This window comes from Ictidomys tridecemlineatus, chromosome 2, assembly GCF_052094955.1.
Source record: "Ictidomys tridecemlineatus isolate mIctTri1 chromosome 2, mIctTri1.hap1, whole genome shotgun sequence".
Lineage (NCBI taxonomy): Eukaryota > Metazoa > Chordata > Mammalia > Rodentia > Sciuridae > Ictidomys > Ictidomys tridecemlineatus.
Genome location: NC_135478.1, coordinates 113,229,913 through 113,241,333, shown reverse-complemented (window position 1 = coordinate 113,241,333; position 11,421 = coordinate 113,229,913). Strand labels below are relative to the sequence as shown.

Genomic DNA, 11,421 nt, shown 5'->3' with positions numbered 1-11,421 from the left:
ACTAGGGGGACTCTAACCCACAGATGAGCAGACAGAGGTGGGAGGAGGAGGAGGAGCTGAAGCGGGCCTGCCAAGCCCATCACCGATGGATTGAGAGCCTAGGCGTGAGGGCGGGGCAAGACACACACACCCGAGCTCCAGAGGCGGGGCCTGAGCCGGGGTGATGCCGGGGGCGAGGCCCAACTTTCCGGGTGGGGCGCGTGCGGAGGAGGTGGTGGAGGAGGCGGGGCCAAGGACGCGGGGCCGCGCCCAACTGGCTGGGCGGGACTGGAGCCGGGCGGGAGGCTCTCCTGGAGCCCCAGCCGCAGCCCCAGCCGCAGCCGGCGCAGCTCCGAGTCCGAGTCGGATTCCGGAGCTGTAGCACCGGCCCTGTTGGAATCAATCCGAGATCCCCGCCTGGCACCGGTTGGAGCGCAGATTGGTGTGTCAACGCACATCCCGGGAATTATCGGAGGTAGCGAGGCGCGACCACCCCCGGGTACTACACGGTGCGGAGCCAGGATTGCCCCTGACAGGCCTGGTCACAGCCGGAGCGCGCAGGAGGTCTGGGAGTTCCTAAAGGGCCTAGGCACTGAAGAGGAGAAAAGGAGAGGATTCCATCTAAGAGCATACCGTAGACTCGGTGCAGGGAGGAGAGTGGAGACTTCATCCAGCACGGGGCAGAGGTGCGCGGAGCTCTGAGACCAGGCTCACGCTTGGCATCCCAGCAGCCACAACCTAGACTCTACCTTATCTGAGTCAGAACACAGATAGCCTAGCTTCCAGACCTCGGCTGGTCCAGGGGACCTGGCACACAGAAACCGTTCCCTCACCTGTTTGAGACTGGCACAGGGTACAAGGAACCAGAGTCTGGCCTGACTCAAAGTGAGGATCTCTGGTGGACCTGAGCTGCTCACTGGGGAGCCTGCCTCCTGCCCCATCTCCACTGGTGCGAATGTGCCGCTGCCCATTGGAACAACATGAAGGCAGGATGACCTCAGCGGAAGCAGTGGAAGTGACTGGAAGTGCTCGAGTGGCTGGATCCCCTGAGTGGCCCCCTGGCAGCCCCCAGGTCCTCCCGCAACCTGGCCGGGTCCGGGTGGCTGTGGCAGGATTGGTGTGGCTGCTGGCAGGAGCCAGCATGTCAAGCCTCAACAAGTGGATTTTCACAGTGCATGGCTTCGGGCGGCCCCTGTTGCTCTCAGCGCTGCACATGCTGGCGGCAGCACTAGCATGTCACTGGGGGGCACGACGCGGGATGCCTGGGAGCACCCGCCTACGAGTGCTTTTGCTCAGCCTCACCTTTGGCACATCCATGGCCTGTGGCAATGTGGGTCTGAGCACTGTGCCCTTGGACCTGGCTCAGCTGGCTACTACCACCACACCACTGTTCACAATGGCCCTGTCTGCGCTGCTGCTGGGACGTCGCCATCATCCACTACAGTTTGCTGCCATGGGTCCACTCTGCCTGGGGGCAGCCTGCAGCCTGGCTGGAGAGTTCTGGGCACCCCCTGCTGGCTGTGGCTTCTTGCTGGCAGCCACCTGCCTCCGAGGTCTCAAGTCTGTTCAGCAAAGTAAGTTCATATGGGGAAGTGGGAATTAGGGTGGGTGTGGTCTGGATGTCCCTGTGAAGGGTGTGACCGTTATCCCATTTTATAGATGAGGAAACTGAGGCTCAGAGGAACAAAAGCTAAGTGAGTTTCAGGCTCTGGAGGCTTAGCTAATATTCAGTAATAATTGCCAATGATATGTTGTCTTACATGGCTCATTAAATCTTTTGTTTCTCTGAATCCCCACACTGCCCCATCAAGGCAGGTACCATATTGTCTCTGTTTAATAGAGACCTTGCTATGGACCATGATATGTCAGTGAGCAGCAGAGGTAAGATTTGAACCCAGAATCCATGCTGGGGGAGTCAGGTGACAGTCAGCTGACCAGAAAGAGACCAAAAAGTGTGGAACAGGGAGAGAAAGAAAAAGATGGCAGGTCTTGAGCTGGAATTTGGAAGACAGGGTTTGAACAAGTCTAGGAAATGCTGATGTTTTGTGGGAGCTGTGTTATAGGCCTGGTGCTAGGTGTTAACCCTCAGTTATCATAGCAACTACTGCCTTCATCCCCATTTTACAAGTGGTAGGACTGAGACACAAAGAAGTTTATGTGACCCAGGGTCACACATTTCCTAAACATAGCCCCTACCTAATTTGTGCCCTGGCCTCCCTTAGGTGTCCCACTTGGGTAGGAAGTTCTGGGTATCAGCCATGTCTTTGCTCATACTTTCTGGGTAACTTTGGGCAAGTCTAGATCTTCTCTGGGTCAGAGGAGGAGGGTCAGAGTTGATAGAGTCCCATGCACCTCTTATTCTCCCTCCCTCCCAGTTTGGAGGTCCCATGAAGAGACCCAGACTCAGGCCTGAGAAAGAGAATGGCTGTGTAGGGGTAGAGGAGTGTTAGAGGGTAGTTTCCAGGGTTGGTGGATTAGGGTTGGGGACAACCTAAGCCTGGGGCAGTTTGAATCAGAGCTAAGTCCTGCCCTGGAATCTTTGGAGCCGGGACCCAGAGGTCCTGTCCCCATTCTCCCAGGCCTTGAGGCAAGGCCAAAGCCCAGTTCTATTTTTGCCCTCAGGTTACATGAGCTGGGTACTGAAGTTGGGCATGAGCTTTGGGCATAGGTTGGCTCTGGGAAACCTGACCCTCTGAGGCCCTCCTGGGCAGGGCCACAAGGCTGGGAAGGTCCTAGCCTCAAGGCCCACTGAGAATCTGCTGAGGCTGTATTCCTCACTCAGGGCCCCAGGCAACTCCTATCTGCAAGAGTGGCTTTGGACAGCCAGGCCTTGGGGCAAGGAGGCATGGAATGGCATGTGTCTTGCATCAGCTCCCTTCTTAACTTGTGCTAGCTCCTTTCTTCCCTCCTAAGTTTCAATTCCCTGACATCCTGATGAGTTGGATGTTTACTTAGGGTTCCCACAGTGTCCTCTGCTTTCCCTATCCTGGGGCATTCAGAGCCATTGATAATCTATCTGCTTCCCATTAGACAAGCTTTGGGGAATTTCTGTGCCCCCAACATCTGGCCTGGACCTGGTCATGGGGAAGATACTTCTTAAATGATGGACTTATTGAAGTGGCTCTGACAGCCCAGTTGGTAAGCTGGTGAGGCTGCCTAGTTCAAGGTGCTAAGGATGAAGCTTAGGAGGCTAGAGGCCCTACTAATAGAGATGGGAGCCCAGCTAAGATGGAAGGAACTGACTGGATCCAGGGACTGAGATAGGTTTTGAAAAGGAAGAGGTTTCTTTTGCCAGAGGTGTCAGGGCCAGATTCAGACTAGGGTGTAGATGGCTGATGACAACTCCCTTACTGAGAGCAGATGTCATAGGACCAGAAGATAAGTGTCCAGGAAGGGAGAGCCCAGTCAGCAATGGGCAGAACCCTAGCTTTCCTCCTATCTGGACCAGCTGGAAGCCTAGGGAAGCTATAGGGGAAGTGGGATGATACCACTCTCCTACCTATAGAAAGGCTGGGAAGTGGGGTGCTAGCCTGCTGAACTTATTATCAGCTCTACCCACCTGTGTCACAGAGCAACCTGACTCCATCACTGTTCTTTGAGCTCTTGTCTGACCTGGAAGACAATCTCTTTTCAGGAGAGATGTTCTATAGCCAAGGTGGGCACATGTGTGGTAGGAATAGGTGCTTCTTCCTGAGCACACCTGCCTAGGGGAGGAAGTGTGTAGCTATGATAATGACAACAACATAATTATGATAATGTCCAACACTAGGTGCCACACCATGTTCAGCTCTTCATAGGGACAGAGCTGGAAAGGGAATTCTGGGAATGGGAAAAGGCCATGCCAGGGTATGGGGGATCATGTCAGCTGCTGGGGTTAGCAGTTACACTGGGCATGAGGCCCCCTGCTAAACACCTCATCCCCTGTAAGAGGGGTGTTGTTACCTCCCCATGCTACATATGAAGACTTAAAACATAAAGAGAGGGTGATTATACAGCTAGGGTAGGGTCAAAAAGGGAATAGGACAAAAAGTAGAAAGCAGAGTTTGGAGAAGGATCAGTTGGTATGTCAGCATGTGGCACAAGCACAGATGTGCTCAGAAGATGAAACAAAAATGCCTTCGAAGAAGAAAATTGACATGGATGGTTTCTAGCAGGGGAAGGGTCACTGAGGAGGCAGGATGACACACCCACATTTTGGGAGTGACTTGACTCTGACAGGGGATCACTGCCCTTCCCCTGCCCTTCAGGGTGGGATGCAGGACAGGTGCAAGGAGCTAGATGAAGAGGCTAGAACTTTCCTACCTCGCTGCCTCTGAGGGTAAAATTCAGCAAGGGTGAAATTCACCTGAAAAATCCAAAGCCTTCCCTTTAATACACAGGCCAGAGGCAGCTCCTGTTGGTGCTAAATTTGGAACCAATAAGCAGGAGGCATTCTGATTATCTGTTCGTTTCTAGAAATGCTTGAGCCGGAGGGACTGTTGCCTGGAGAACAAAGTCAAAACAGAATGAAATCAAGAAAGGAATAAAATTTCCTATTCTAAGCATAGCCTTAGTGAGTAAGCAAGTATGTGACTGTTTGGAAAGTGTGTGTCAGAAAATGTGTGGAGGCTCAGAAAACCCTGGGAGGGGACCTGTATCAATTACTCATTTCCCTCCACAAACACTTGAAGAAGGCCCCAAACCTCACTGTCCTCATGCATATACTGTCATTTCACCTGGGCTATATCTGACTCTGATAGTAACACTTACTTCCTTTGTGAATTAGCTGGATGGAAGCATGTGTAGACACAGGTACATACCAGCACACAGTCACACACCTGTGCAAGGTAGCAGCATCTCCTCTTAAAAGGTTTCCTCTTGCTGGGTTTGGTGGCACACGCCTGTAATCCCAACTGCCTGGGAGGTTGAGGCAGGAGGATCACAAGTTTGAGGCCATCCTGCATAACATAGAAAGACCCTATCTCAAAAAATAAAAAGGGCTGGGGATGTGGCTCAGTGGTAGGGTACCCCTGGGATCAATCCTCTATACCACTAAAAAGGAAAAAAAGAAGTTTCCTCTTAGTTCTGGATCCATCTAAACAAACCCTAATGTTGGTAGCAAAAAATACTGATTATCGTCATAAACAGTGGGTAAGAGCCAAGAACCAACAATGACTTTCTTGTTCCCTTGTCATCCAGTGGTCATAAATACATGAAGCAAAGACTGAACCCACCATTTTGACTCAAACCATTTATTTAAAAAATCTATCTTGCTCTTCTTCCTCTTTTCCCTACTCCCCCTCTCCACTCCTATTTCTCCAATTCCTCCTCCTTCCCCACCCCAAGTTCTCCTCCTTTATGACATGTAGCTAATAAGTGGCAGGACCCTCTGCTGGCCCATCCATTGCTAGGTGTTCAGAGCTACAGTGTGGGATCCTGGTGGGTCTGATAAGGGCTGGAGCTAAGAAAGGTGGGTCAGATAGTACAGGGTCTTCAAAGATGGGTTAAGAACTTAAGATAGTTCCCTCCAGGCCTAGGGAGCCCCTGAAGAGTTTGATTTTTTTTTTTTTGAGCCACTTTTCGTGTTCATTGACACTTGGTTGTTCCAGGTACATTAGTTTCACCCTGTGGGAAGTAGTTTGAAGTAGATAAGTCTTTTATAAAATCTTTTAAAAATATTTACTGAATGCTTACTTATTAAAACTTTACGTTATCCTTTTAGCTGGTGTGTAGCACACAACCTGATTTCAGCTACTTGGGAAGCTGACAGGATCACAAGTTTAAGGCCAGCCTCAGGAATTTATCGAGGACCTAAGCAACTCAGGGAGACCCTGTCTCTAAATAAAGTGGCTCAGTGGTTAAGTGCCCTGAGTTCAATCCCTGTCATAGGAAAAGAGGGAGGGAGGGAAGGAAGGAATGGAGGGAGGGAGCGAGTAAACGAGGGATGAAAACAGGCCACCCTGGGGCTGTAGCTCAATGATAGAGCACTTGCCTAGCATGTGTGAGGCCCTGCGTTCAATTCCCACTACTACCCCCCCCCAAAAAAAAAAGGTATATTTTACTATTTACCCAACTTTCCAAGTGAGGAAACAGGTTTACTGAGCCCAGGTCACAGCTAGTCAGGAGTGAACATAGGACACAAACCCAGGTGGTCTGACTCTCCTGATTGACGGTCATAGTTCAGAGCAAGAGTCATTAACCCTGCATGAATGGTCAAGGCAGGTTTCCTGAGATCAGCTGTGGAGGCCACATTGGGTTGGCTCAGTGGGGCTTGTCTCTGCACTGCACTGGGTCCTGATGGTCACTGTCTTGGTTGCAGGTGCCCTGCTGCAGGAGGAAAGGCTAGATGCAGTGACTCTCCTGTATGCAACCTCGCTGCCCAGCTTCTGCCTGCTGGCGGGTGCAGCACTGGTGTTGGAGGCTGGTGTGGCCCCACCACCCGTTCCTACAGATTCCCGCCTCTGGGCCTGTGTCCTGCTCAGCTGCCTCCTGTCTGTGGTCTACAACCTCGCCAGCTTTTCTTTGCTGGCCCTCACCTCCGCTCTCACCGTCCATGTGCTGGGCAACCTCACCGTCGTGGGCAACCTCATCCTGTCCCATCTCCTGTTTGGCAGCCACCTCAGCACCCTGAGCTATGTGGGCATTGCACTTACCCTTTCAGGAATGTTCCTTTACCACAACTGCGAGTTTGTGGCCTCGTGGGCTGCCCGCCGGGGGCTGTGGCAAAGAGAGAAGCCTGGCAAAGGTCTTTGATATCTGGGGGAACTCATGAACCACACCCAGGACAGCCTCATCCTGAATCAACCTTGGCCAATGGCCATTGGAAAAGTGGAAATTAGGCAGCCACCAGGCCAAGGGAAGGAGAGGCACCTTCTGGAAGGACTCCCTAAGAGCTGGAATGGTGACTTCCAGAGAGATCTACCTCTTGTCCCCGCCTATCTTACCCTGTCACAGACCCAATCCACTGCGGGATGGTGGATCAAAGCCTGGCATAGTCACTGCACCTGTTGGACTAATTTTTATGATTAGTAAAACTGTATCAACTGTTACACTGAAATTTCTGGGCAAACTTTGAAAAATCTCAACGTGTTATGATGACAACGATTCTCAACAGTTGCACATTTCTTCCTCCAGTGGGGTAAGCAGTGTGGGGTTCCAAGAAAGTGGAACTACTCTCCACTGCTAGATCCCTCAAGGACTTGGGGTAGTCTATGCCAACTCCAGGCAGCTGCTACAGCCTCATTCTTGGTCCTCCCATTTTTGGGTCTTCCATCCCCAAATAAACTATTTTTGCTTGGATCCTGTGTCATTCCTTGTGGGTACAGCCAAGGGAATAAAGGGAGAGCAGTGGGCCACCAATGTGAAACTAGGACATTGTCTCTGACCTATCATAGTCTGTTCAAGCCGCCAGCCTAGCCCTGTTTTCTATAATCCCTCCATTAGCCAGGCCACTATTATCCATTTTTTGGACAGTGGCATTGGCCTCCTCCCTGTTCTTTCCTGTCCCCTCTCCCAGGGCCCCTTCACCTGGAACTTTTCAAAAACACACATGCTCTGTGGCTTCATACTGCTCTAATGATATGGTCAGAACTTCCTACCCCAGACCACACACAGCTCTTGGGATCTGGCTCCTGTGGCTTCATCAGGCTCCTGTCTCATTTCTCTTTCCCTTGGACTCCGCCTTCCAGGCTCAGTAACTTCCTTCAGGTTCACACAATGCCAGATACATCCTTGCCAGAGCCTTTGCCCATGCTGTTCCCTGTCTGGTACCCTCCTATGCTCCTTCCTTCTTTCTGCTATACCCTTGCCAAGGGGGAAAGGTCTAAACATGCAATCTCCCTTATTTTTTCGGTATTGACCCAGGGGTGTTTGCCACTGAGCTACATCCTTAGTTGTTGTTGTAGTTCATTTTTGTACCAGAGATTGAACTCAATGGCTCTTAAGCACTGAGCCACATCCCCAGCCCTTTATTTTTGAAACAGTGTCTTACTAAGTTGCTTAGGGCCTAGCTAAGTTGTTGAGGCCAGCCTTGAACTTGTGATCCTCCTGCCTCAACCTCCTGAGTCACTGGGATTATAGGCATGCACCACTGTGCCAGCCTACCTTGCCTTTAAAGACCAGAAGCTTGGAGTCATGGCACATGCCCAGAGAGGCTGAGACAAGAGGATTGCAAGTTTGAGGCTGACCTGGGCAATTTAACAAGACCCTGTCTCAAAATAAAAATTAAAAGGGGCTGGAGGTGTAGTTCAGTGGTAGAGTATCCTGGTTTAATTGCTAGCAATGCAAAAAAAAAAAAAAAGGGGGGGGGAGAGAAAACTAGGAGTTAGGGTTTGGGGGTGGGTGGCTCAGTGATGGAGCACTTGCCAAACTGTTCTAGGTTCTATCCATAGCTCTCTCTCTCTCTCTCTCTCTCTCTCTCTCTCTCTCTCTCTCACACACACACACAGCATGGTGGTCTGTGCCTGTAGTGACAGGTTTTACAGGCTTAAACAAGAGGATCACTTGAGCTCAGGAGTCTTGAGATCAACCTGGGCAACATAGCAAGACCCCTTTGTCTCAAAGAGAGAGAGAGAAGCCCCAAAAGGAAGACTGCTAGGAGAGGGTCTTAACAATGGACCATGCCACAGGGCTGCGGGTGAACAGGGTAAAGCACTGGAGTGTCCCCATAGAGGAAGTGGGAGCACTCAGCAGGGAGTACTCAAGGTTAACCCAGGGCCTTGAAAGGAGCAGAGCTCCCATGTAGAGAAACTAGGGCAGGAGTTTCTATCCCGAGAGCTAGCCTGGAGTCCTGTGACCAGCTGTCCCCCACCCTCAGCCTTGTCACATCACCTCTCTGTCTTTCCTTGGTGCTTCCTTATACCCAGCTACCTTCCCTCAGGGATCACCTGTTAAAAATGACAAGGATCCAGCCTAGAGCTGGCAGTCCAGGGGCCGAATCCTGCTCTGCCCACCTCACTATGAATGTTGGGTAGGTACCCTCCCTTCTCTGTGGCTCAGTTTCATATCTGTAAAATGGGGCTGATGATTCCAATGAGGAGGATTTTAATGAGTTGCCATTGGGCAGCATCAGGGATGAGAAAGAAATTGATGGTGCCAGCTGTCTCTATCCCTATCTTGGGTAGTCACCTCCCCATTTCTAAGGTTCCAGACCCATCTGGAAAATGTCTCTTCTTGGTTGAGGATGGGGAGCTAAAACAGGCTGCAGCCGGGATCTAGGAGGACTGAGGATCAGGGAGGAATCACTCATTTCTTTATGTAACCAGAATTCCTAAAGGACCACTGTGCCAGTCAGTGCTAGGTGGGGCTGTGTGAAGGATCAATCTAAGGCTGGATAGTGGCCAGGTGGTGAGGGACTAGGAATAAAGGCACAGGGGTTCCTGGCCCCTGACTCCACCCAGGCTGGCTTTGCAGGAGGGGAAATGGACCTAGTTGAGTCACCCGCCACCCACCCTCCCTGTGACTCAGAGATGCCACTGGCTCAGCCCAATCCTCATGTAGCTTGGGCACTTCTGAACTCCACTCTCAGGCTTGGCCAGGCAGAACAAAGGAGGATAGCTTTGGTTAGGCTGAGCCTCCTCAGAGACTCAGGACCCTTCCACACTTGAGAGGTCCCATTGCCATAGCAGGAACATCCCTGCACCACCCTCACTCAGGGTCCTGGGCTTGGTGGGATGCTTGGCTAGGAAGTGAGCTCCCCGTCACATCAAACCCTGATGGTTATGGGGAGTAATTAGATATGAGCTTGACTTGGAAACTAGTTCATCATCAGATTCAGGACCATCAGGTATCTAAGTTTCCCCCCAACAAGGCCACAGCCAGTGCCTTCCCATCACTCCTCCCAAGCAGTGGGCACAGAGACTGGACTGAGTCAGAAAGCCTGGGTTTCAGATCGGGCCTTTGCTACTCATGGCATGATTTCAGACTGGCCTCTTCTGGCCTCATAGTGTTGTTGGGAGTTATCACAGGGAGACCAATGGGGAGAGTCCCAGTGAAGGTCATTGAACTTTAAGGCTTTGTCTTTCACTAGTTTCTGTTGCCTCTGGCAAGTGGCTTCACCTCTCTGAGTTTCCATCTTTGCATCTAGTCCCTGCTAGGAAGCTTTCTCAAGATAAGAGATGTCACCGCCCTGAAGCTCTTCTCTCCTTGAACCCCTGCCCTATACCATGCCAAATTGAGTTTGAAGCTCCAGCTCAATGGCACCCCAACTCCTTACACCACTCCAGGTAGGGACCCAATTATATCCCATCCTCTGAGCTAGATCAATTTCTTTCTTCACCAGATCAGGTTTCAAGGTGACCTGCTGCTCTCTCCCCAGCCATCAGCACAGGGTATGGCAGGGACTGGGTGGTGGAATCCTCCCTTATCCAAGGGAGATGTGTTTCAAGACCCCGCATGGGTGACTAAAACTGCAGATGGTAACTTAATCATATGTAGCCATATTTTTTCTATACATACATAAATTAAGTACCTTTTCTATCTTAACTAAGCACGCAATCACACACTGCAGCTGTAACTTTTGCAATTTGAGGTGTGATAGCAAAACTTGCATTTTTTCCCTTCACAATTTAATTTATTTATTTATTTAAAAGAGAGAGAGAATTTTTTAATATTTATTTTCCATTTCTCGGCGGACACAACATCTTTGTTTGTATATGGTGCTGAGGATCGAACCCCGGCGCACGCATGCCAGGCAAGCGCGCTACCACTTGAGCCACATCCCCAGCCCTCCCTTCACAATTTTAGATAGAAGTTTCATTTTTACAATAGATCTTAGTAACTATCTCAGTATGATTTTTTTTCTTTCCTCATTGAGAACATTCTTTTCACTTAAAGAAAACACTTTACACATTATCTCTGTCACATCCAAATTGCCAGCATCCCTATTCTTGTGCTCTGGAGGTATCATTAAGTAAAATAAGGGTTATTTGAATACAAGCATTGTGACACCCCAGTTGATCTGATAACCATGATTAAGAAAACACCTACTAAGTGGATAACAAGTGAATAGCATATACTGAGAGGAAACATTGGGCAAAGGGATGATTTACATCTAGGCAAGAAGAAGTTGGACAATGTAAGATTTCATCATGCTACTCAGAACAGAATACAATTTAAAACTTACAAACTGTTTATTTCTGGAATTTTCCATTTAATATTTTCAGACTGCTCTCTTTACAGTGCATAACAGAAATAATAGAAAGTGAAATTGTAGATAAGAGATGGGGGCTACTATACTAGTAAAAGTTCTGAAGTCAGACTTGGGTTCAAATCCTAGAGCTGGGAATGTGGAATTATGTGACAGGCAAGCACCTTCCCTTCTTGTCTCTGTGTGAAGTGGCAATAGCAGTAAAACCTAACCCCAATCAGCTTCAGAAAGGGCTTAGCAATAATGCCTAAAACGTAACAGGCCCTCAATTAAACTCACTCAAGGCAGATGCTTACCAGTTCCTCCAAAAAGCTCCT

The 11,421-nt window shown here is 50.1% G+C and overlaps 1 protein-coding gene across 1 annotated transcript; it reads left to right on the top strand.

Moving 5' to 3' along the window:
* The first annotated feature begins 240 nt into the window (after positions 1-240).
* On the top strand, positions 241-7,257 carry Slc35e4 (solute carrier family 35 member E4). Its single transcript, XM_005341866.5, has 2 exons — positions 241-1,553; positions 6,278-7,257. Exons 1-2 carry the CDS (start codon positions 935-937, stop codon positions 6,709-6,711), a joined length of 1,053 nt encoding a protein of 350 aa, XP_005341923.1. The 5' UTR covers positions 241-934; the 3' UTR covers positions 6,712-7,257.
* Positions 7,258-11,421: the final 4,164 nt, after the last annotated feature.